This window comes from Bombus fervidus, chromosome 15 (assembly GCF_041682495.2).
Source record: "Bombus fervidus isolate BK054 chromosome 15, iyBomFerv1, whole genome shotgun sequence".
Lineage (NCBI taxonomy): Eukaryota > Metazoa > Arthropoda > Insecta > Hymenoptera > Apidae > Bombus > Bombus fervidus.
In genome coordinates this window covers 8,564,632-8,592,124 of record NC_091531.1, presented here as the reverse complement: position 1 = coordinate 8,592,124, position 27,493 = coordinate 8,564,632, and the positions used below count along the sequence as shown (strand labels likewise).

At 34.7% G+C, this 27,493-nt stretch overlaps 1 protein-coding gene across 2 annotated transcripts; it reads left to right on the top strand.

The window, feature by feature from the left end:
- Window positions 1-215: 215 nt before the first annotated feature.
- LOC139994756 (neprilysin-1) lies at window positions 216-15,983 on the top strand. 2 transcript variants are annotated; one of them, XM_072017685.1, is made up of 15 exons: window positions 216-860; window positions 2,531-2,714; window positions 3,308-4,065; window positions 5,233-5,455; window positions 7,386-7,424; window positions 10,799-11,044; window positions 11,374-11,582; window positions 11,958-12,137; window positions 12,543-12,754; window positions 13,029-13,245; window positions 13,481-13,663; window positions 13,773-13,935; window positions 14,335-14,651; window positions 15,047-15,315; window positions 15,550-15,983. In XM_072017685.1, the coding sequence occupies exons 3-15, from the start codon at window positions 3,958-3,960 to the stop codon at window positions 15,551-15,553; spliced, it is 2,370 nt and encodes a 789-aa protein (XP_071873786.1). In that variant the 5' UTR covers window positions 216-860; window positions 2,531-2,714; window positions 3,308-3,957; the 3' UTR covers window positions 15,554-15,983. The 2 variants fall into 2 exon arrangements, with proteins under 2 accessions (XP_071873786.1, XP_071873787.1); XM_072017686.1 differs by lacking the exons at window positions 216-860; window positions 2,531-2,714; window positions 3,308-4,065; window positions 5,233-5,455 and adding an exon at window positions 6,867-7,025.
- The last annotated feature ends 11,510 nt before the right edge of the window (window positions 15,984-27,493 follow it).

The following is a 27,493-nucleotide window of genomic DNA, read 5'->3' as shown; positions in this document are numbered from 1 at the left end:
CTTCCTCTAAATGATTCCATTAAGAATGCTCCAGAAAACTACAAATTCATCGAACGAAACAAGTTTCCAGACATTCTCGATTCCCTGCGGCAAGTTTCTCAGCTATTTTAAGATCTTGCAAACATGTATATATATTTTGAAAACGTTCAAAAACGTGCGACGTGTCCACGAAGAAAAGATAGAAAAGGTGCGCCGTCGATTCGCGCAGTCGCGCCGAAATTCTATCGGCAGTCCAACATTGACCGTCGTCCGTGTTCGTGTTTTTTTCCCGGCTTTCCGCCCGGAAAAATAGCCTACAAACGATAAGCCTGTTTATTTTTTAGAAAAAAAAAAAAAAAAAAAAATTGGCAAAGACTTAAAAATAGTTGCACCACCATTAAGAAAGTAAAGTACAAAGTTTATTGTCCATGGTCGAAATTTATTTTATAGAAATTACGAAATATACGAAAACTATCGTCAATTACGATAAAATTGTAAAATTAGTATTTTCGTAAAATTTCGAGATTCGACATTTTCGTAAAACAAGATAAATCTGGGAGCTGGAAAAAATTTGTTGTTGTTGTTGTTTGCTTTCTACGCAGTTTCAAGCGGATATTTCGAAATGTGTAAATTAATTTGTTCGTTCTCGTGTTTAATGGACATCGAAGTGTTGATTGGTGTTTGGAGAACGCGTTGAATTCGCGATGCCGCTTGTTGCATCATGATATCGTGTAAACAATTGGAAATGCTCACGAGAGTGGCACTCAGCATGCCACCCTCCCGTTCAGCTGCTTGAATTTCACAGTGCAGGCACTTCGGAACGTTTTCGACGACTAACCACTTGACATACACACAGAGTATGGTTGAGAGGTTAAATTCAGGTGAAAAAACAACCTTCTTTGGTATAATATACGTACGTACGTATGTACGTTATTACAGTTTATTAATAATTCGTTTAATATGAAAGTAGAGACAGTTCTCGTTGATTTACAATCATCGTAATTCAATATATTGTATTAATTTTAATATGATATTAATTAAGAGTGATATAAAATATGAATGAATATTTTATTCCAAATTTTCTGTCTTCCGATGTTTTTCAGAGAATTCGATTTCACGAGCCCCTTTTTATAAATTTAATAATAAATAATTATTATCCAAAAAATTCTCTTCGTTATTTTCTGTATTATCCTTTTACTATCTTTTTTTTTTTTTTTCTTTACAGAAATGACATTGAATGGATCAGACTATAATTAGTATGGCTCAGAATCTTAAAAATAGATCTTGGAATTTTTCGCAAAAAAGATATTTTAAATCTAACAAATTTAATCTTAAATGTAATAAATCAAACCCTCTCTAATTATTCAGTTAATTTTACATCGAAAATGAAACTACGCGAACGAGGATATTAATTACGTATTTATTATTTTGCAAATAAAATATTTGCGGCGTAAAATTTCCCAGCTTGTTCAACCACTTAACTGGAAGCGCAACCGCGCCTCCAATTTGGGGGGGTAAAGTGCATGGCAAATATTCATCAATAACGCGGTTAACCTGATCAACCGCTTGTTGAATGCATCTTGAATTAGCAAGTAGCTTTTAACACCATTTGGCACACGACATTTCTCTCATTTCGTTTTCGATAAACCCAGATAATTTAAAAATTTAATCAAACCATTTTTAATACACTGTACAGGACTATAAATAGAAAATTATTCTGTAAGAATGTAAAAATTATCGAACAGAATTTTTAATTCCAAAAATATTTAACAAATAATTATTATGTTTTAAATGAAAAATTATTGACAAAAGTTTTAATAAATATATCTATATAATTTTAAAATAACAAAGAAGTATGTTGCTCTTAGATCGTTTCAGTGAGATAAACATGGCTACCGAAGAGTTGTACTAGACAAAAGAGCCATAAATTCGAGAGGGTTTAACAGTTGAACAAACCTGTCATTCCATAGGTTTTTTCGAATTAAAAATTGTATTATTTGCCTATACCAGATTTTTCGAGATTCGTAATACATTTTTGATGCTCTAAAGAGTTTTCTTCTTTTTTATGAATTTCTATATTTTTCTTATGACTAACCTGAACTTATATTTCGCTTGAAAATGAAATATAATACTTTTTCTCGTATAAATCGACACTAGAAAGAGATATGGACGGGGAGAAGAAAGAAAAGCAGAAAATACTAAAATACTTGCGGGATTCTTAGGCTACTCTAAAATAACCATACTTCGTATCACATGAATTGATATAAACTAGATTTATTAATAGAAAAACCGAGACATCGATCGATGCTAAAGCTGCACGGACAGCATCTTCATTTTGCAACTAACTTTAAATTAATTATTCATATATTAGCACCCTCCTCGATATCCTCGTTAAGAAAACTGTCCAAACTATCTCTTGTACGATTATTAGTACAAAAAAAAAAAATAATTTTGATTATTAAAAAAAAAATAGAAAAGAAGATCGTCAGTATAGTTTAAATGAGCATTAAGCAATTATATTTATACTAACAAATTTGTTATTTATTTACAGACTATTTTGTTGAGAGGTGAACGTCATTTTCTGTAAGGGAACCAAAGAAAATTGGCAACGCGAAAATGTCCCGAACGATGGGCAGGGAAGGGGGGTGGAACGTGGAGGAGGGTGAATTTGTGGAGCAAGCGAACGACGATGTCGATGTACGCACCCCTCTGATCAGCGATCCGTGTCACCCCAGGTAAAACGGTTGCAGATACTTGAGAAACATTGATACCACGTTCCATGGACGATTACTTGAATATCGAATGAAAAACGGCTACCATTTCATTGATACAGTAGAATGGGGTGTAGTTAGATTTATCAATTTTTGTTGGTTTTATTATTATAAGTAATATATGTATATATATCTTTACTGTTTTTTAAAAACTTTTTTTTTTATGTTCCTATATATTGTTACATATAACGTAGATTGAAAATCATTTTTTAAATAAATAAATGATATTAATAGAGACTATCAGTTAGAAATTATTACACGAGTTAGCAATCACGAGTCAACAAGTAGAACCTAAAATAATAAGAATAACAAATGATAAGCATTCAGGAATCTGATTAATCGCGGAACTACCAGAAAAATCAATAAAATCAAGAATTACAAATTCTATAGATTTCTCATAAAAGTGAAACCAAACCGGGCAAAGTTAGAGACAAGAGGGCAATTAGACAATGATGAAAACTATCAATAACAAGTACCATAGGAACCATAACCTATAACGAAAATCACACATATGGAGAACCATCAAAAACTAACAAGAAATCCTATAAACTCGTCAGAAAAGGCGACGGTGTGCCCAGAATCCCCACCCCTGTCGCCTGACTCTCGTTGTAAACAAAATCGAGGGTTGAGGGTGAGGAAGAGGGCGAGTGGAGGGGGCAGGTACAACGGAGGTGGTGCGAGAGTGCTAGGTGTCGGTGGTACTCGTCAGTAGCACAGCGGTCACAGATCCTTTCGGAACAGAAAAGCTGTCCGACCTGAGCCAACCAACTAATCCTCGGCTTTGTCATCCTAACGATGGACCGGCAATCGACCATCAACATATTCATCGATCAAAACCAATAAACGAAAAAAGACATCGTCGTTCAGGATCTTCCTCTCCATCGGCCGATAAGGAACAGGGAAAATTGCACGATCGTAAAGTAATACCATAAAAGTGTATACAACAAGAGTCTTCTGACAAAGTGATCGATTGTTAGCCTTCTCTGTTTTGAGTGTCGAATACAAAGATAAACAAGTTGAAACAATAAAGAAGGTTTGAAAGGGTGGTCGTTGAGCAACGATCAATGGTCGATTGGCTGCGGCGGATCGAGAGCAGTCGCGATGCCAACGTTACACCGGTCGTTGACACAAATAGTCGCTTGAAATTCGGTTCAGTGTCCAGCTACTGCAGTTGATCCAGGGATTCGGTAGCACGGGTAGAGGGAGGATGAAGGCTGAAAGCAACAACGGATACCTGAAGGCGAGCGTGATCGTCGAGCAGAATGAGATAACCGGAGGTTCCGGCCAGGAGACGTCTACCACCAGTCACCTTCAGGTAAGAAATTTTCATTATTTAGGGGTTAGAAGTAGTAATTTGGTAAAAATGATTTATTATTCGTCCTTTCGACTGCTCATTTGTTGGCTTAATATTTTGTGGCTTTAGAATGCCAATTTGTGGGATTAATGTTTTGTAGGTTTCTTAGATAATTAGGTAAATAGGTAAATTTCTTGAGAATGCAAGGATTTGGATTTGTTAATTATCTTGAAAGAGGATATTTTGACAGAAGCGTGGCGCCAATGGAGCCATAAATTAACGAATACACAGAGTATCCTAACCTTCCCTGATTCCGCACGTGTATCGTTCAGATATACCATCCTCAGTGAAACCATAAATTAGCAAATTCATAGATATCCTAACCTTTCCTAATCCCAGATATGTATCACTCAGCTATATTGCCCTCGCTTTTATCCCTCTATAAAAATCCATTCTACCAATAATCTTAGCTATTTATTCTTTTATATTTGTCAATGGCAGTACCAATGTATTTGTTGCGTTAAAATATATGGTCCAGTACAATCTTTATAAGAATTATTATTATTTATTAGAATCATGAATGGAATAATAATTGGTAACGAAGTGGGTGGTGGCGAGGATGTTTTGTAAAGCGAAATTGACGAGGTTCTTTGGGACGACGATTCCTTTATGAGAGTGTTCGAAACGTGAGAAAGAGAATCTTAAGGCGCGATTTTCAATAGCGGCTTATTATAAGGGTTCTTTAATGTTCAATAAAATCTTATTGCGCGAATTAAACGAAAAACTTCCCAATGCTTTGAAATTACTAAAAAGACAGATCTAAATATTTTTAAAGAAATAACAAAGCTTTCATGTTGATAAAGAAAAACACTCGAACATCCCTAAAATATTTCTCAAATTTCCAAATTCTTAAAACGTTGCCAAGTTTCCAAATTGTCAGAAGAAAAAATCCAAGTATTTCTAAAAGATTCGCCGAGCTTCCAAAATCTCACAAAAATATCTTTACCAAAAAATTCCCTCGAACGGCCTTATATCCTTCTTTGGGATAGTTTTATTTTTATACCATCCCCATACCATAATTACAGTCTCATCAATCTTCATGTCACATGTACACAAAGGAAGGAAAAGCAAAATTTCCTACGACTCATAAATCATAAATAGAGGCGTCTAACATCTTTTCCATCATAGGTGACTTATGGTCCCCGTGGAAACACCACGACGACGGTTCTGCAGCATTCAGGAAACAATCGGAAGCCTCTCGGAATAACGCGCGCGACGTCGATCAGACGAAGAGGGCCAGCCAACAGGCAGCAATTGCTCGGTGTGCTCGCCGTCACTCTTCTTGCCACTTGTCTTTTCATTCTACTGCTGTTGGCGTTGAACACGAGCCGCGAATGCGTGCAAGAGCCCCGTAAGTTGAATTAGCCCTAAATGACACGATTAGTTCCGATGGCAGTGATTAATTAAGCGGCTGACAACGGCCAGCTCCACTGTCATACGTCGTCTCCCCGTGGATTTAGGTGTGAAGCGCGTTGACGTGGGATTTAGGTGTCGAAGAATAGCAATACGAGTCTATTGAGTTGATCCGAAGATTGCACGTAGAATTAGAGTGAGTTAGCGTTTGATCGAGCGCGACGGAGAACGAGTTAGGGTAGATAGTGGCATAGAGTGCGCTAGTGTAGTGGCTAGATGTTGCAATATATTGGTTTTAAGCTGTTCTTGGTAGATTGATCCGGAATTAAAATTAGTTACATTGGTGTTAAAATGGTTGGGTTAGTGTTACAGAGGATTGAAGCGAAATTGATGAGAGTTTACACTAGGTATTTTTTTAGTTTAGCGTAGCAGAGATATTATATTTGGTATATCTTATTTTAGTATAAAAATTGAACATGCTGTTATGTATGAAAATAGCTTAATGTGTATATTTAAAAATGGTTCGAAATAGGTTAGATGTTAATATATAGACATAGGTTGACGTCGTATATCGAAGTGTAATATATTCTAGAAAAGTATCTTTTTTTGAAAACAACGTAAAACAGAAATACAGTGCGTCAAAGCACAAAGAACGAAGTCTTAGGAGCTTTCATTGAAAAGTTTGTACTGTTTTCGAATAAGTCTCTTTGCAATCTTGACTCCCACAAGAATTTCTTTCTGCAGAGTTTAATTACAAGTTGATGAGACACTTTTAAAAGAAGATTGCGGAAAAGAGCGCGTCCTCGCGTGAAATTAGTCGAGGAAACTATTTTTCCCCTTTATTATACAAAGAAAGTAAATCTTACATCTTAATAACAAAAGTTTCTTTTTAAACAATAGAGCCACACCAGGCGTTTCATTACTAGAATTCTCTAGTGGATTGCAATTAATTACAATTTTCTCCGCTTTAATAAATAAATAACAATAACAATTCTTGACCAAATTTTTATTATAGTAATTCGTACAAATATTGGATTGGAAACTAAGTACCACTTAGTTGCCAACCCAATAGATTGTAAACTGCCATGATAGTAAAGCATTAATAAAATTCCCCAGTACGATGCAAACAATAATATAACCAATAAAGACAGTAATATGAAAGAAAAAACGGATCTAAAATATGTGGTGTCATTGGAAATATTCAATTTTCTTTTGCTTTGCATAATTTCCACGACAATTGTTTAGTATCTTACAAAGATATTTCCATATAGTGATTTATCGATAAATACTATTGTAGAGATATCTCGAGGAATTTCTCGATAAATGTTGCTTTGATATCTGCAATCTATAACCACGATTACACACGGAGAGGAAAGAAAATTACGTAGAAAAGAGAAACAGCAAATGGCTTTCAATGTTCAACAGTTCGTGTCAGAAGAGAACATCAATCAACCGAATCGAATCGAGTCGAGGTTATCAGCTTCTGCTCGAAAAGGCCTGTGTTACCTCATAGCCACTGATAGAATTAATCACTTTAATGACATCTATGAACGTTGGATTAAAACACGGTTCGAAAAAATATTTTTTTTTTATATACATAATAATACTTTCCTCTAATAGATGATTTATTACAGATCATTGCAAACATAAAGGATTACTTAATCATTTCCAGCGTTTGTGATAAAATGAAATATTATAGTGATTTCTTAGTAGCGTCGACAAATTTTATGGAAGCAAAAAATTGTTTTTTCTCGTCGAGTCCGTATTAATGACATGGAAAATTGCACATCTGTGCACACGATTCTCACTGAATTATTTACATTTTGATAACAGTAAACAACTTTTATTGTATATCCCTTAGAACGAGATTAAATTTTGGACGCTTGTGATGATAGTGGTTAGTTGGACGTGTATTCTCTTTGTTACAGGTCCAAACATTTGCATGACAGAGGAATGCGTGAGAACAGGTAATGACAAAATTTGAATAAAACTATTTTCCACAAATTCTTCTTTACGTTGCAAACACGATAGAAAATCCCATGAACGCCAAGCCGCGGAAAAATTCTCCGGATAATTAAAAAGCAAAAGAAGAGATAATTGAAAAAAAAAAAACAGATATTAAATACCAGATTAAGTCAATATGCAAATATTGGTTATTCATAGAGTTTCCAGATTTTTTCCAAACATTTGCATGACAGAGGAACGCGCCAGGACAGGTAATGCCAACATTTGAATAACACTATTTTCCAAAAATTCTTCTTTACGTTGCAAACAAGCCACAGAAAAATTCAGAAAAATAATTAAAGAGCAAAAGAAGAGATAATTGGAAAAAAACCAGATATCAAAGACCAGATTAAGCCAGATATTAAGCCAGTATCCAAATATTAGTTATTCATAGAGCCTGCAGATTTTTTCCAAACATTCATATCCAACGCAATTAACGTAGAATCGGGATGACGACCAACCGGATATCGAAGCAATTTCTACGGAAAAAAGGACGAGGGGGGATCGGGTATTCGATCATAGACAGGGCGAAATATCACCAGCCAATATCCGAGCGGAGGTAAATGAAATCAGATCAGTGAGAACTGATTGGTGGTCGGTGGGAATTGTGTTTGTCCCGCGACAAACGCGTGCTCCTCTCACACACGGCTACAAATCGGATTAAGCATTCCCAATGGAATTGCCTGCTGACCGAGAGGTTGGCCTGCGATTGCATTTTCATTTGTCGGGAAATCCTCTATCCGACCCGCTGAAGATACGGCATCGTGCGGTTTAATTGCAGTGGAAACGCGGCCAATCCCAGAACAAGCGGCCACATTCCTGATTACTTATTTATTCGCAGCAACACAGCAAGGCAGAGCCAATTTTCGTTTATTTATCAGCCGAATGAATCACCCTGATCACGCCAGAAATCACTCGATTTATTCGATCCGTTTGTTCGTATAAAATTAATCAGCGAATTATATGCACCCTGAATTCAGTTGGTAATTGTTTTCTTTTTTTTTTTTTTTTTTTTTTTTATATAAGACGTAGGCTTTCGAAAAAAATGGAAGGGGAACGGTGGTAGTATTTTTTTTTCGGATAATACGATGATTTAAATAGATTCTTTTTTCCAATTTATCGTGGTTTTTTTTTTATTTACCGATGACCATAACGAATCTGAGAAATCGATTCGTCTTCTCATTTATTAGAAATTAATTGAAGAGTTACGGGGATTATTAATTATCCCGTATAATAAAATGGCTACTCGTTTTAATTAACAAAGTTCCCTCTCGCAAACAATTCGGAATTAGATTAAAAAAATAGGAGAAGACAAGCGAACGATCTCTCACGATGATTAAAATTTCGAGAATCAGAAGATAACTTTCGTACGAGATATAATCCAATTCTTTTTTAATATTTCACAATTACCGTGTCTCTGCGCCACGGGTTGGTAACGAAGTGGTTCGTAGTGCTTGGTACCTGTGAACAGAGAGAAGAAAAAAAGAAGGAAGAGGGAGAAAAAAGTTGCTCGACCTGAATTTAAAATTGCTCAAAAAAACAGCAGCCTCTTCGCCAACCACGAGTGTTTAAAGAGTCTGAGCTTGCGTGTTTGTTGAACGTAATTAGGAAAACATTTCCCTACTGTAGGTTTTTATTCGCGTGCATGTTAATTACAGCTGGGCTGAGGTTGCTTGTGCAAATGCAAGTCTTCTGCAAGTAAATTTGCAATAAAGCTGAACTTTGCATTAAAGCACTTCGAAAAATGCCATTATTTTGAAATATTTCTAATGCATAATAATCCTCGGTTTACTTACTAACATTGAAAATAACATTTACAGTACCCAAAAAATACCGTTTATTTTTTATAATAATTACCTTAATAGTATAAGGCTAATTAATCCTTGGTATTCGATATCAAATTGCCCTAGAGCGGTGTTATTACTCGTTACTGATAGTTTATCGGAAGTGCAATCAATTCTGAGATCACGGTTGGCCTCGTTAAATCTTCCTCGCTCGATTGGTCGTATATTCATCGACCGTAAAATTACCCGTTTCGATTAAACGATTCGTATTACACCTTTAAACGTCGACGAGCAATATTACGAACCAGGAACAAGTACTTTCGTCTCTAGAACGTGTATGTTCTATAGTTTATTTATCTTACAAACTTAACAAAACGTGGCACCTATGAGTATAAAAAATGGGAAGGTTAGTATATACGTATAATGGCGCAATATACGCGTTACAAATATATAGTAGTTATATGAAACGACGTATACGTACATATGCGTTATCGGTTATTAACGAAGAAAGTTTTTTTTGGAAAAAAAATCTTCCATTAAAATAATTTATTGTTACGGTTTTATTATAAAAAAAACATGTGTATACCTACAGTGAACGGTTTCTAATTTTCGCGAAATAGACGCGAACGCGTCAAGTACCGTGAAAAAGATCGTCGTATAGCAAGTATAGGTTAGAAAGTCGCGGCACCAACCTGTTGACAGAAAATGAGATTGCGCAGAACGATTTTATGGCAAAATGATTGCTCACCTACACGTTTAATCTCGAGTTCTCTCGCGTTTACTTTTATATTCTTCGTTTTTTCCCTTTTTTGTTTTTAACGCTTTCATCTTGTTACCTTTGACGCGCCTCTCTCGTTGCCATCGCTGGAATTCAATTTCCTGCCCGTGACAGAACAATTCGACGTTCTTGCGCAAAGATACTGCAGCCGATATCAGCTTCGGAATTTAATATCAACGTGTTCGTCAATATGACCGCGCGTAAACGCGTGACTACGAAAATTTCCACGAATTTTCTCTCTTCAAAACAAATTTCCATTAGATAGAAATTTTTTCCGCGAAAAATTCTACACGTGGAGTATAAAAATTCTTCCATCAACTAGTAGTCAGAGATAATCGCACGTATAATACTATAGTCATTTATAGTCACGTTATAACCACCATAATTGCATTATATACAGTCATTTTATGCACACGTGTGTTAGCAAGCAATTTGTTGAACGCAAGCAATCACGTTATAGTCTATTATAGTCACGTTACGATAACACTCGATCGCTTCAGACTCACTCGTAAGTACCTAATTTCACGCGTAAGTTGTAGCTAGTCGTACTGAATAATTATAGTCACCTTGTAATTGCTTATAGCCGCGCTACGAATTTATCGTGACATTTTAGGTGTTTGTATTCGCTTTGAACGCATACGATCATGGTATAATCACTTATAATCACCGTTCACCAGAAACAGGGGAAGGTTAGGATGTCGAAATAGCGTAGCGTAAGCAAAAGTTGCATTTCTAAATTTTCACTGATACGATCATCGCGTGAAATTCGTTTCAGCCGCCAGTTTATTATCAGCGATGGATCGCACAGCGGCACCATGTGTGAATTTCTTCCAGTACGCGTGTGGCACGTGGAATCGTCGTCACGTGATTCCAGAAGATCGAAGCTCGATCAGCACGTTCGAAGTGCTGGCCAATCAGCTTCAAGTGATTCTGAAACGCATCCTAGAGGAATCACCGAACGCCGAGGATAACAATGCTACTCTAAAGGCGAAGATGTTCTACAAGTCATGCATGGACATCCGTGGGTACAACGAAAATGTTTTTCGATCGCGTGTTTCTCTATGTGACTCTATCCTTTTCTTTCTCGTTTGAAAAATATTCTCTCTACTCTGTTTATTCGTAGAAGAAACATCTTTCCTTTCTGATCTCATTGAACAATTCTGTTTCTTCTCTTCTTCGCTAGATACACCTTTCTCTTTCTATTCTTGTTAAACAATTTTGTTTTCTTCTTATTTCTCTCCAAGAGAATTTCTTCTTCCCTTTCTCATAAAATTTGGCCTCGAAGTAAGAAAAAAAAAAAAAAAACTGTTGCCACGCTAGGAAGGTGTTTCTAGTCTTTTATTTTCGCAGCTCGTATAAGAAAAATCGGTGACGCGCCATTGAAGAGGACGCTGAAATTCCTTGGCGGCTGGCCAGCGGTGGTTGGACCATCCTGGAAGCCACCACCATACCCAGTTGAAGTTTTATTAGGTCGATTACGAGGGGAATACAACGAGGGAGTATTACTAGAACAGTGGGTCGGTCCAGATGACAAAAACTCCTCTGCCAATATCCTCCAGGTGCGCCGGCAAAGTAAGGTCCCTTGGTCGACGACTGCACAGTATAACAATTGGATTTACGTTGTACATTCTAGAGCACTGTATAATAAAATTCGTGCAGTAGAACTCCATTTAGGATACAACTTTCATTTCCAATCATAATGGAATATTTATCAGTCAAAAGCGTCCACTTATTTGTCAATGTGCATTTTTTTTTTTTTTTTTTTTTACAATTAACTATATATAAATGGAGTTTTACAGTAACTTAAATAACATATAAAATTGTTTATTAAGAAGCTACTTGATGTCGTGCTTTAAATTTAAACAGAAGTTACTTTTGTTCGTGCAATATTGCGCAAGTGAAGAATGATCGAATGACTATAAATTGTTCCGCAGCTGGATCAGATGCAAGTGGCGTTGCCAAGTAGGGACTACTACTTGAAGAAGAGCAGCGAGGCTCAACTGAAGGCGTACCATCGCTATATGACGAACGTTGCCGTGTTGCTCGGTGCTAATCCACAAACCGCTGCTGAAGAATTCAATCGCGTGATCAATTTGGAGAAACAGTTGGCAAATGTACGCCTGTGTTACATTTACGACACAACAGATAATTTATTAATATCGGATCGCTCCATATGTGAATGCACCTGTTTACAGAAAGCTTCGTATAATTCGTAGCAATCATTTGACACAGACAGAATCGAAATAATAAAATAGCAAGCTGTACAAAATTTTATAAAATAGTACAAAATACTGTTTTTTTTTTTTTTTTTTTTTTTAATTTCGCTGTAGCTAAAAATATGCGTTTATTGAACGATTCGATGTATTAAATTGGCGGGATTCTTCTGCTATTGAGTCTTTTTTATTCGATATTTATTTATAATTCTATTTGAAGAATTTCATGTTTTGTCAGAAATTTGATATGCGTTACGTCGTATTGCTTTGTTTAACGGTTCGAGTTATTTTTAATGAAAATTTCAGGCGTCGATACCGGAGGCTGATAGGCACGATACATCCGCCATTTACCGGAAGTTAACGCTGCGCGAGCTGCAGCGTGAAATTCCGCAGCTGAAGTGGCGCGAATATCTTCAAGAATTCATCAACTCGCCCATAACAGAAGAAGAACCGATCGTGGCATACGCCATGCCATATTTTATGCAAATGGGCCGTATCGTGCAAAGAACAGACCGCAGGTATTTCGTCATTGTTCAAAGCTTGCGATACATTCACTTCTCTAATTTTTATACAATTTCTGTTTCCAAGTGAATTCAATTTCTTTCTTCAATTCCTATTTCTATTATGAAATTAATATGTTTTATTTATATCCGGAAAAAATTCAATAAGAATATCTGATATTTATAATTTCTTTAAAAATTTTTTTAAATACATATATAGTCACCTAAAATGAAAATTAATTAATTGCGATATTGATGAAACGTTATATCTTATTTTGAACTATTTTTACAGAACGCTACATAATTATATACTGTGGAGATTGGTGATGTCGATAATGCCTCACATGATCGACGAGTACCAGCAGAAAAGGGTCGAATTTCGGAAGATTCTGTTGGGCATACTGAGCGAGAGGGACAGATGGTCCCAATGTGTCGAATGGACGAACAAAAAGCTTGGCATGGCTGTGGGTGCACTTTTTATTCGTGACAATTTCAATCATGAGAGCAAGGTAATCTTTCCATATAGAAATACAGGGTTTTATGGTAATTCATTTAAATAGTATAACATCAATTTTGAAAATGTTTAAACACATGTATGTATATATGTATATAGAAATTCATAAGATATGAAAGATCATTGTGCGTGAGCTGCTAATATAATATTTGAGTAATTTTTTACAATTAATACAGATGGTTTTAATCTGATATTATTCGGTAATTTGTCAATTTAAATAATGTTTTCAGGAGACAGCACTCGAAATGATTCGTACTATACGAGAAGCGTTCAATGAACTCTTGGCTGAGAATCATTGGATGGATAATGAAACTAGAGCTGTAGCTAAAAGCAAAGCTGATTCTATGAACGAAAGGATTGGATATCCTGAGTTCCTGAAGGATCCTGTAGAACTTTCGAAGGAATACGTGATGGTACTTAATCTCTTCATAAATATGCATAGAAGAAGAAATGGAATTTCCAATGAAACTGATGATATTTCATTTTATACGTACGATCTGTTTCTTATCTTTTACATTACAGTTGAACATTACCGAGAATCATTTCCTTGAGAACGTACTGGCTGTGCTGAAATATGACGCTTATCATAATCTAGAGAAACTACGGAAGCCAGTTGATAAAGACAAATGGTCTACAGAGCCAGCCGTCGTGAATGCCTTCTACAATCCCAATAAAAACGACATTGGTAAATTTATCCTTTATTCACAGAAGAAGAAATATTCTTCATATTCATTTTCTTATACTTATCGATGTTAATTCAAAAAAAGTTCTTAAATAACAATGTCAAGTATCAACAGTATGTACTCCAAAGTGAGGAAATTAAATATTTCACAATTTATTTATATAATATTGCTTGAAATTATTTAGAATTTAATTAAAATATACTTTACAAGTGCTAAAGTTGTATTAACATAGCATAAAGTCAATAGTATAGTATCAAATCTTGATCAAAGTAACTGTTCCCATAATCATTCAGAATTTATTTCTAGAACGTAGTATTCTTTAGACAATAAGATTTAAATCCGACAAATAAATTTCAAGTGTTCTAATTAAACTAGCAACAATGCAATGTTTCTCGTTTCAGTCTTTCCAGCTGGTATTCTTCAGCCACTGTTCTACTCTCAGCACTTTCCAAAATCATTGAACTATGGTGGAATAGGAGTGGTAATCGGCCACGAAATTACTCATGGTTTTGATGACAAAGGGCGTCAGTTTGACAAAGATGGAAACATGATGCAGTGGTGGAACAACGCCACTGTGAAAGCTTTCAGAGAAAGAGCCCAGTGCATTGTGGATCAGTACTCTAGATACAAGCTGCAGGAAGTTGATCTGTATATCAATGGGAGGATGACTCAGGGAGAGAATATCGCTGACAATGGAGGACTCAAACAGTCATTCAGGGTAACTTACTTTATTGCATATATTTGTTGCAGTTTTTATCATATTTTCTTTTGTTTTGTTTCATATTTCTTCTTCTTCTTCTTTTCTCATATTGCTCATCTTTGGAACAGGAAATAAAATGCCCATTATTCTTGAGAATAAAGTGAAAACAAAGTAAAGTAAATGAAGTAATAACAACAAGAATAGTAAAAAAAATAAAGAAATAGAAATATTGAACTTTCCAATTATTCTACAATTTCTACTGCAAACTGAATAATATTTATTTTTGCTATATGAAATATATGAAATATATAGAAATTAGAATTTTCTTAATAGAATCAATATTTTCTTAATACAGTTTAAGATTGTTGAATGAATCCTATATTTTTTTTTTTTTTTTTTTTATTGTGATTCAGGCGTATAAGAAGTGGGTGTCGATACACGGGGAAGAACCGATGCTTCCTGGTGTGAATCTCACTCACGATCAGCTGTTCTTCTTGAACTATGCACAAATATGGTGTGGATCCATGAGACCAGAGGATGCATTGACGAAGATACGAAGCAGCGTTCATTCACCGGGTCCTATAAGAGTTTTGGGACCTTTGTCCAATAGCGAAGACTTTGCCAGGGCCTATAATTGTCCTCCAGGCTCACCGATGAATCCGACTCAAAAATGCAACGTTTGGTGAGTTCTTCCCTATCTTAGAATCCATGTGATCTTGAGATTTAAATATCAAGAAACGCTGTACGTTATTAAAATTTGTTTCAATGCACAAGACAATTTGCAATCAAAATATCGTAACTAAAAGAATTTATTTTATCATATTACTAAATTAAAATATTTTGTGTTACTAACATTTATCTTTAATACGTTTACTACATCTATTTACATTTATATTATTTTGTACAACAATTACAGGTAATGTCGGAGTTTTCGAAAGAAGAAAAATGGTCAAAGGGAGTTTATAATTGGGAATTGTGGTGCCTAGTGCTCTGAAGAGACTATAATCATCGTATTGATTGGTAACCACGATGGGACCACAAAAGACTATAGAGTTTTATTTCGTCGTGGTTCACTGTGTGTGAGTCTTCTAGCACAGCAAGAGGGTTATACTTGACAGTACAGTGTGTGCATGCGTGTGTATGAAAGAATGTGCCAGTTAAACAGAAGTCATCGAGGGTGAAAAGAATCTGACCACCGTGTGTCAGGCTAAAATTTTCATGAGTAAAAGCTGTGTATATAGATGATACGTTTTAATCGTGTATGTAATCCTTTATGTGTGATTCATCTCGTCGTGGACGAGTCTAATAAACTTTTCGATCAAATTAAAGAGCAAAGCAAGGCGAAATAGATATCATACGTTTAATTCCCTTCTCTTTACCTTCAGTCGAAATTGTTGAAATTTTAGAAACAAAGTTTGGAGGAACAAGCTTTGTACTGTTGCTGATTAATAATCATTATTAATCAAATTTACATAATGCAGGATCCAGACAGAGATTCATCTAACCTGAATCTTATGGTTTCAGATGTTTTGTATGTTTCTTTATTCATGCTATGTGCATCCTAAACGTTTTTGCGTATTTAAATTTCTTATAAATACATAGACGTCTGCAGTCTATTAATTAATATTTCCCACAATTATTGCCGAATCAAGCTTGTTATAATTTCAAGTATTTTAATAATTTAGTTGTACAGAAATCTATGAAAGTTTGCATTTGGGTAGTGTGGGAATAAAATGTAAAGATTCTAAATACAACAGCATCCTTACTTGCATTCTGCCATAAAAATCATCGTTTGGTAGAACCAAAGGTAACTAAAAATATATTATAGTACCTTCCACTTCCCTCTTCCCTGCAATCTTGCTGGAATTTTGTTTCATCAGCAGGAACATCAGGTAGGTAATAAGTCTAATGATTTTCTCTTCCTATCTTTTATAATATTTCATTCATGCTGCATTACTCACATACACCATATCTTTCATTCTATAGCACATTTCCACGTGTTCTTTCCCACATCCTATGTGCAATATTTATTGAACCATACTGCATATCCTCCTGTATATTCCATATTCTGTTTCAACACCATTACACATCCTTTACATTACAAGCAAAACTATCCATTATCCTAAAACCCATTTCCTGTGTATCCTGTATCCTGATACATTATAAATTATAAATAAACAAATACAAATACAATTGCAAATACAAAAAATGGCCACAAAAATCATTATGTTCCACTAATGGAATTTGTTTTCCACAGTCATGTCAGTTTGGACAAAAGTTTTAGAACAAAACCAGAATTTTGTATCAGGAGAGCATAACTTGTGAAAAGATGGCACAGAGAATTGTACCAGGGGGATATAAGCTTGATTTAGAATAGCTTTCTAAATGAATAAAATAGATTTTTCAATTTATTGCTGATTTACTGAAATCGTTTTATCAATATACATACAATTTACACAACGAATGTACAGCTTTCTATATTTGAAGCTTCAGTAACATAGAATATGCTTAATTGTACCGCAGTGTACAAAGTACCCTTAAATAACTAATGAATTAACAATCAATGTAACTTAAATAATTCATTGAAATTTCGCATATTTGCAATTTTTTAGTTTACGCGTGTTAGGATCGGTGAAAATTCGATGTTACTTCCAATGGAATTGCTCTGTGCATTTCTGTAAAAGAAAGTATGAAGAAATAATTATTAATAATATACCCTACAAAATCAAGTTAACTTAAATTTGTAAGTAGAGTATTATTATATATAATACAAATATAAATTGAGCGATAATATCTAACTGTGTCATCTTCAAAATAACGGTGAAAACAAGCTGCTAATATGATAATAAAAATTAATCATTTCTACCATGGCCAAAATAACATAGAGCTACATATCTGTAATGAAATAGAAGAAACATTAGATAATAATATGATGAGTAAAATATATAAATAATTTACTCACCGCTTAATATCTGGAAAATAACCAGAAACTCCTTCCAAAGTCATCCATCTCTGGCGAAGACTTCGACGAAATTGATAGCGTGCGAAGTTTCTCGATCACTCTCGATCATCCCCACCACTTTTCTTCAAATTTCTCGTTCTAATTACTGCAGGTCAGATATAATACTGAAAACTAGTAAATTCCGGCTTTTAATCAAACAAAGAAATTTAATAATCGACTAAGATTCCTATACATATTGTCTCTGTTACTAAAATTCACAAAATGAGAGGAATTTAATAATAACCGAGTATTTGTTGAAAGATTTATTCTATATTGGAACATATCATCCATACATAGCACGGTCAATACCGATCTCGCTTTGTTTCATGTAAAAAAGGTGGAAATAAAAATAATATACAACAGACAGAGGGCTCTCCCTCTTTCTCTTTCTCTCACTTCCGGTCAGACTCGCGACGCTCACCGTAGATGTCGCTTTTCTATCATTTACTACTTCTCTCAATTTACAAGAATTCTTTAATCCAAATTAGAGATCTGTACATATAATATAATTTAATTAATAATAGGCAAAAGGAGAGAAATTATTCCTAACACACTGTTGTTTCCTAGATACAACAAGAAAAAAGAAAATATCGGTATTTGTAATAGTGAATCGGTACCTATTAAAATAATGAATTAATAATAATGAAAATACAATTTCTAAATTCTATATTTTACACAAGGAAATATATTATATATATATATATATAATTTCATTCGAATATATGTATATATAATATATTTAAAATTAAGAATTATTCGGAAGAGAAATAAATTAATATACAAAATGTGAAAGAATATTTTCCAATTTTTTAATATTTTCGGAATTATTTGAACGTCCAGTGTGTGTTGAGTGAGAGAAAGTAAAGAAGAGAAAGAACATCAGTCGACTCGATCAAGTCATCCAATTAATCGCGAATAACAATATGGCTACCTGCGGTCTTCCGGTCTATGTACATGCAACGGGTGATTTCTTTATTTTCTTTCTTTTTCGTATAACGATTATACCTGGAGGAGATATGTACACGTTTTCCCTCCTTTACATTCATTTTCAAACCATCATTATTATTTAATTCAAGAAAGACTTTTTCGTTCTGATATATTGGAACGAAAATACATTTTCTGTTGAAAGAAATTTAACTTCGGCGCTGTAATTTATCCCACACGTTGTTTCAGCGAAAATTTCGTGTCTCTTTTGATATTTGTCGAGTTTATTTCAATATCTCCATGGAAATTTAAAATTTCAATGAAATTAGCAGTCAAATTTCGCGCCATTATTAACTTCACGAATCATATATAGTTCTATATCTTGCAATTATGAATATACGTATAATTAGTGCAAAACAATTCATTGTTCAATCAGGGAACATATATAATTCATGAAAAATTGTTTTTCTTTCAAGCTTTCTCGAATTTGATTTCAACTCACAGGCAGAATAACTTGTTAAATAAACATTAGAAATTAAAGGAGAAAATTGAAATTCCCAATTTGCTTCCCGTTGAAGCTCTCGTTTTCCTCTATTATAATGTTTCTCTCAAAAAAATAGTCATCTCTTTACATTTTTCTCTCTCGCTTTCTCCTATTAATCTACACCCTGATGCCCATGCATAATCGATTTATAGTGAAATTTTTTTATTGCGTCCACGAGGTCGGATACGTCTTTGCAGTTATTATTCTTTTTTCTCCATTTTCTTTTTTTCTCTTTCTCCCTCTTTACCCCAGAAAAATATATATGTTTATATACATGTATGTACGTATGTATGTATATATGCAATATGTATATTTATATACATAACAGAGTCACGAGATGGAAACCGTCGACAATAGACGATACCTTTATTTTTTTATCTTTCGCGAAATAAGTACCAAAGTAAATCCGTCGTCCTGTTTCGTATTCATATTTCGATTTGTCATTTCACGGAAATGTACAAGTAATAAAATATATTTACGATTGATAAAATCCTTGAAATTGCCAGCAATTTTAGTTCTTCGTCTACTTCTCATATCTTTTTTCTGTCCATATTTAATATATCTTTAAACGCTACGGATGTGAGTAATATGAGAAAATTAAGATGGCCAGCAAACATGGCGTCTCAGTAGAATATAACCTCTAAAGAAACTATTGGAGAAATAATTTTATTAAGATTTTTAAATTAGGTGAACTATTTCTCTTTTGTTTTCTTTCTGTTCAAAAGAATATTCATTTTTACTTATGCCTCTGCCTGCGAGTTTTTTGCTTAAATGGAAATTGTTAACGTCCATTCGTCCCTTGTGTCAATTTACGAAAACTATGTTCTTTTCTATTCTGATCAAGGAATTTTACAGCTTATAATTACTTATCTTTTCATTATCGGGGCATTTCTATTATTTCTGTCAAATTAACACGATGTAAATTTTCAAAAATTCCATTTTTGCAGTAATAGAATTTGTAACTATTTATCTCGACTCAAGTTGACACCAATAAATTAATTAAAAATATTATTTCAGGAAAATGAGGGACGAATGTGAGTTATATACGAGGTATACAATGTGACGCAAAGGTCTCCACACGCACGATATTACTATTATAATTTTTCTATTTGTATTGATTTGTATATCGAACATTCTCTTCTTTATAATTTTCACTGTCAGAAAAATGTTTCCTATGTATAAAGATTTTTGCATCACCCTGTATAAGAGATTCAACGTGACCAGACATCCTCCATGGTTTATGCAGCAACAATGAAACAAAGAAACAAGAGAGGTGGGGATACAATGTACAAAGCTAATTTACAAAGGTGTCGTTCGGTTACCCTCTGTATTTCACGGCTCGTCTCGCGATTCTTCGTCCCTACTTCTTTTATATGTACACAATGCACTCTCTTTGAACTGTATGGCTTCTGTGATTTTCTCTGTCTCTCTCCTTCTCACTCGCACACCACGCATTCTACGTTTATGTTTATTCCTGCCTTCTTATTCTTACATAATAAACGCATTTCTATCGCCATTCACCACTTCGTATCGCCAATCGTCTGAGAAATCATCGATTACAAAAGTGTTGCCCCTCGTCGTCCGCCATATGTAACGCTCCCCCCATCGTTTCTCTTTCCCCCATGAAAAGGCTTTGCAATACTGTGTAAGAAAAATAAATAGCTTCGTCTTCTTTTCTCTAGCACTTTTTCTCTGTTATTAAAATAAACTTTGAACGTTTCTTGGATCTTTCATTTTCCAGGAAAAATAAATATACTTTAACGATTCGATAGACTTTGTTGTTGGTGCAGTTTTTTAGGTTAGAATTCAACGTGGAAATCATGCAGCGCCCTCTTTCCTTATCTGTGTTCTCTATTGTTGTACTGGATGTGGGGCATGTTCGTTTTGAAATCGCTCTTCTAGGACGATTTTCTAAAATTACTGTGTTCTTGGTCAAAACTGACGAAAGGCTTTCTTTTAAAGTTCCATCTTCTTAAAACTTGAACTCCTTTTATTGAAGTTTCTTTAAAATCATTCGAGATTTATTTCTTAAAGAAACTTAAGATTTGTGTTTTATTGTATTTGGAGATTGTTGTCAAATTGTGTATTTTTGAAATCCAAGTTGAAAAAATTAACGTTTCAGAAAAGATGGCAGATTTTCCTCAAAAGCGGAAACAAAGAGGGACATTCTCCTCGTTCGTTATGACTCTCACAGTATTGCATATAATGAACGAAATTTGTGAAACAAGCAAACCTTAAACAAAATTTTTCATTTTCTCAAAAAATCGGTGCACTCGAACTTTGTACCACTCGAAGATCGAACTTGCGTGTTTTTCATTAAACATCGCAAGAAAAGTTTGTTCTTACACGTATAACGTGACGTAATTGCACGTTTTTAATTCCTACTATATAGAATTCGAGAACGTCCCAAAAACATTGACTCGTAATGTTTGTATATACGTAGCTAACTACATACCTCTTTGAATAAAAGCTGTTTTCCATTTAGTCGTTCGTTTTGGGACACTTCGAGTTCAGAATAAAACGGAGATCTTCTGAGATCTTCAGAGTTTTTTTTTTTTTCATAAAATTCTGGATTCTTTCTATTCTTAAATCTTGGGCAAGTGCAAAAATTCTGACGATTGAATTGCGATAGAACACCACTATGACAGAGTTGTTATTGACACCGGTTTATATCCGAATGATTTCAAAATTATTTTCGGAAGGTGTTTTCTTACTTTCTTTATTTGAACCTTTTGGTATTTTGTAAATTGCAACGAACCTTGAGTAATTTCCTTTTCTAATTTCGCGATTTAATACTTTTTTATATTTCTCTGTTATATGATTGTTATTTATTTTTTAAAGAAACCGACAGAATTATCGCACTTACTTGATAACAGCGTTGTTCGCGCGGCGCAACTTGGCAACCGCGCGTTGCCAGTGGTTCTCAGCCATTCTTTCTCGAATCATTGCTTAGGGGGCACTTTCGATATTAACTATTGCTTAAAAGATGGAAGTTTATTTGAGTTGATCTAGTGGCATTTATTTCGTTCCTTTAAAATAACTTATCTCAAATAAAACAGTAACAAATTTCCTTTTGGTTTCCTAGAAATCAAGAAGCAAAATCATATAATTTCTTCGCAAAAAGACAATTTTAATAATTTTGTAATCCTATAGTAGATTTCGGAGAATATCCAAAAATAAAGTTAAAATTGCACGATACTTCTAAACCTTAAATACAAAAATAAGCTAAGAGTTCTACAAAAACTAAAATAAATTTCCATAAATCTTTATAGTTTCTTCGGATAATTTTTCGAATTATTAAGAAATTTAAACGTCAGGGATACCAACTAACTCGAAAAAGGAGTCAGCCCCGTGGAACACAAACTGGCAACAACGGTCTTCGGTTCTTTCTCCAATATATTTCTCGCCTCGTTTCCTCGCAAAAAATACACATCGATTTTTTAAAAGACAGATACATTATCTCGTAGCTCCTCCCGTCCGGTTTCGTCTTCAACATCTGTCGCTCGTTTTTTGTAACTATACATTCAGGATTCGCGTTTCCTCGTCGCCTCTCACTCTACATTCACTCTCATTCTTTTCATTTACTATCTTTCATATGTTTTTTTTTTCCATCATTTTCATCGTGCAACACTGTATTATATGCTTAAGGACTTCATCGTCATCATTATCATCGTTATTCATCATCATTTAGCAATCGTTAAAATTATTGTACATTATTTAATTAGTAATCGTTAGAATATAATATTGTTGATGTACATGTGGCTCCACCATGTCCATTGCGGAGAACGCGTAAATTACTAGACAGGCGCGAACATGGGGGAATCCAGCTTCGTTAAGAATATCCGAATTAGTTGCTGGAAAATTATTCTTCTGTCGAAGAATTTTTATCTTTTAACCTTATTTTTTTTTTCTTGTATTTTTGGAAATCTTGGGCGTTAGATTTTTTTCGGATATTCGAAGAGGTTTCCTGGCGCCACAGTCCATACATAGTTGCAACTACTTTTATAGGTAAGTTTCAGTTATCAATCCCGGGATTTTCAAAAGCAGTGTTACGAAATTACAGAATTTTTTTTGGCAATTTCTGAAATGTTGTAACTTCATAATTTTGCATCTTCATAATTTTAATGAGTTTGCAATTTTTTAATTCTACAATTTTTTAAATTTGTGGTTCTCGGTTTTGCAAGCATATGAAAGTTACAAATTTCCCGACAATTTCAAACATTTTCTATCCTGCATAAAATACCATACCCAATTATTCTGTAATTCCATTAGTTACCCTATAACGTGTCTAAGGAATTTAGTCTCGACGTATTTCTTTCAAATTTTTCAAGTCTCTGATTTCTAATTCTCCGAAATTTGAAAATCTGCGAAATCAGACAGACTGGGACGTTGTTCGCGCATGCCTATCAAATATCTACGTCATGTAACTTCTATTAAACGCACACGGGCGCATTAAGACGAACCGCACCGCCGCATTGCCAATTCACAAAAAATCTCCCTGCACCTGCGCGACGAAGTAGTTTTTCCATTATATTTCATCTTCCACGTTGTTTTTCTTTTTCCTCCCGCTCATTCTGGGCGGAGTGCACGCCGAGTCCCTTTCTCTCCTATCATCCAATCTCAACCACTCTCTCTCTCTCTACACACGCATACACGCATACATACACTCGTCCACGCTCAGTTCCGTTCGAACAGAACTACTAATTGTTGTACATACAAAGTATCGCTTGCCATTTTTTGTTAATTTCGCGCGCGTGCGCGCGTTTATATGTTGTATACACACGTGTGAGGTTAGTGTTGGGAATCGCAACGCGAACATATCCGCCTCGAAAATGATTTGTCCCTCTTTTACATCTCTCTTTTCTTTAATCACAAACGAACAAATTCGTAACTCGATAAAAATTCGACTAATCGAAAATTCGCCTACTAAAATTTTACCAGTGGACCGTTGAAGGTTAATTAATAATTTTGTAATTGCTATCACGTTCCACGAATAACATCAAAAAATTGCAACGACGCGGAAAAGTTTTGCACGAATCGGCGGTCCTAACCTCAAACAATTTTCAAGGACACTCGTTTACCGAAATCTTTCTTTCTTTTTTTATGTACATAATCTTTTCTTGGCTCGGGTGTCCCATTAAAAAAATTCCTACAGCCGAAAACACGAAAATTTCGAGATTAAGAAACCGTCGACTCTAAGCAAATTCGAAAGTTCCCACGCAAATCGTTCGAACGTGCCGCGGGAACGCTTCGAGCGTCGAAAATGAGGAACAACGCCACGAGAAATGTTTTCCTTCAACGCGAATACGTCTCTAAAAAGAATTTCGAAATACAATCGAATTTAACAAATCTAACCTACTAGAATCACAAATGCTTACGCAGAGTTCCCCTGCAAATTCTATCATTAATTTTAATTTAATTTTTACTTTTATCCCTCTTTTACCGATATGAAGATGTCCGCCATTTTAAAATGGCGCCTTTGTCAGCGACATCATGTTATCGATAACCTCTTAAATTAGCTTTCTTACAAACAATTGTCCGATCACAAAGGCGATTTGATTCCCATCACTGTACGCAAAATACCATGTAATTGTGTGTTTGTGTATGTGTGTGTGTAAGCATGTTTGTGTTTGTCTGTGTGCAACCTAGCGAATATATAATATATTGTATATATATAAAACGCTCCAAATAGAAATAATATTTCACTAATTATTAATCGAATACGGAGCAAAAGAACTCCTGTCAAGTTTGTTCTTCTCGATTTCTTCGTTAGTATGCGATTTGTTTTTTTTTTTATCGTTTTCTACTAAAACGTACAACAATAATTTTTTTCAGTCTAATACATTCCAAAGCACCAATTCGTTAAAGTCTCGCAATCCAATATGGCCGACACGTTCGAGTGTCTAACAGGCCACGGTTTCCGTTTTCTCGCGTTTCTTTTCGATGCACGCGCTTACACCTACTTAAAATGGAAAATAAGAACTGAAAAAGAAAAAAAAAAAAAAAATAATAGAAAAATTATAAAAAATTGGATAGCCAAAATCCTACGTATCCATCCTTGCTCTCGACTTAATTTTTACCATCTCACCCCGAATCCTCGGTTTAACAATAATTTCGTTACGTTACGATTAGTATGTATAGTAATTATCGTTACATAGTTGCTAGTAGAAGATACGAGACGCGCTTGAGATTTGCTCTTCGTATGTTTTTTTTTTTATCGAACAAGCGCACGCAGCTTTGAACATCATGTGAAGCACGATCGATCGAGTTCGAGTTGATACAGTTATATAGTTGAGAGGACTAAAAATTTTTCTTTCTCTTACGACTAGTAAAACGTAGATTCGAGTCAAGAGACGAATTTACAAGCTAAGAAAAAACGCATGTGCTCGTAGCTCGATTTTGTAAAAGCTAGTATAGTTGTCGCAAAATTTGTAATATAGTTGGTAGTGGCAGCATATACTTGCTTCAAAAGTCGCGAAATCCGTTTCGGTTCTCGACGATGAAATATTTTATACTTTTTCAAGGCTGACGATGATCGATGATACATATAGTCGTTGGTATAGTTCTTAACTATAGTTAATCATCGTCGAATATCGATTACGCGGTTCGAAATCAAACGTTAACCGATCGCAAACGTCTCTCGACGGTAAAAATATCACATACACACGAACAATAACGATTAGTATAGTTGATGGAAATGTTCGAACTACGAGGAAACGACTATACTTGCATCTATATAATGCGATTCGATCTATATAATGAAATTATGACCCGACTACGCAGAGAATTTCCTGTTAAATCGAATTATATGCGCTCAACTATACTTTGCACCCGATTTACAGCACCGTAATTATAGTTAACAGTTAACTATAGTTACGTGTCTTTTCAATAAATCGCTTATTCCAGAAAATTTTCTCTTAAATCGAATTACACGCGCCCAACTATAGTTCACACTCCTCTTGGGGGTCAAGTAACTATAGTTAATAGTTAAATATAGTTGCACATTTTTGCTAAGTCTCTTATTCCAGATAGAAAATTTCGCACTAAATTCAATTATGTATGTTTAACCATAATTCACACCCGAGATACAGCTGTCTAACAATAGTCAATAGTTAACTATAGTTACGTATCTTCTCGATAAACCAATTTCAAAAATTTATCACTTAAATCGAATTATATGCGCTCAACTATATTCCGCTCTCGATTTAGAGCCCAGTAACTATAATTAATGATTAATTATAGTTGTACATTTTCTCAACCATACTTATTCCAGATACGTTACTCCAATCAAAAATGGCTAGCTGCGGCCTAATATTAAACTTGAAACAACTCCGAGTGCTAACTATTGTCGATTAGAGACCAACTATAAATTATATCGACCGTACTTAATTTTACTTGAATTTCACCAACCGCGTTTTAATAGTTGCATCGCGGAGATATACGTATTTTCATCCGCAAAACTCGAAGGTAAAATTTCAAATCGAGACAACCATATCATCCAACGACAACTATACCTTTTCGCGATCGATCGATCGTACGTGTTTGTTTTCTTTGTATGTGTACGCGTTCTTCCTTTGTGTATGTGTGTATCCGCGTGCATTCACTGTGATACAAATACAAATGTTAGTGTTAAGTGTTAATAATAATAATAATAATAACAGCGGTAACAGGAGCAATAATAGTAATAAATAGTAGTAATAGTAGTAGTAGTAGTAGTAGTAGTAGTAGCAGTAGTAGTAGTAGTAGTAGTAGCAGTAGTAGTAGTAGTAGTAGTAGTAGTAGTAGTAGTAGTAGTAGTAGTAGTAGTAGTAAGTCGACCGGGTGCACATCCGACGAGGGCAGGTCCTACAGTGACAAACAATGACGGTACTCGTTTTAAAAAATTTTCCAACAGTTTGTACGATCATCAGTACTATACACAGTTATTTTTTCACCATATCGCGTCATTTTTCTAATCCTGTTCTCAACCATTTTCGACACGTTTTACCATCACTATGCTGTTCTTCGTATATGCCTAGCAGCGATGTTATTCCATTTTTCTTTTCTTGTTTCTTTATAATAAATTATAATAAATCAATTGTCGAGTGGTTTGTTGACAGCAATGGTTGACAGTCGATACGTGTGATGAAAATCTTTGTACGTTTTGGTGTTAGTAGTGGTAGCCCCGAAAATTTTGTTAGTCGTTTATGGTTGCAGTTATAGTCGTTTGTTAGAAATGATAGTGCATATACTTTGTTATAGTGATCTTATATGAAGTTCTTATTACAACACTGACTTATTGCCGTTTTACCGCCACACTTGTTTTCCTTCTCGAATTTCAAGCACGAATTTTACGTCATAAATAAATTCTCTTCAAATAAATGTCAGATCTTTCTTAGGAATTAGCTTTCG

Bases quoted from the DNA above. Each gene is read 5' to 3' on its own strand.
- LOC139994756 (XM_072017685.1), top strand. From the start codon at position 3,958: ATGAAGGCTGAAAGCAACAACGGATACCTGAAGGCGAGCGTGATCGTC. The intron at 12,138-12,542 runs GTACGCCTGTGT...TGAAAATTTCAG, and splicing joins TGGAGAAACAGTTGGCAAAT to GCGTCGATACCGGAGGCTGA. The intron at 13,664-13,772 runs GTACTTAATCTC...TTTACATTACAG, and splicing joins TTTCGAAGGAATACGTGATG to TTGAACATTACCGAGAATCA.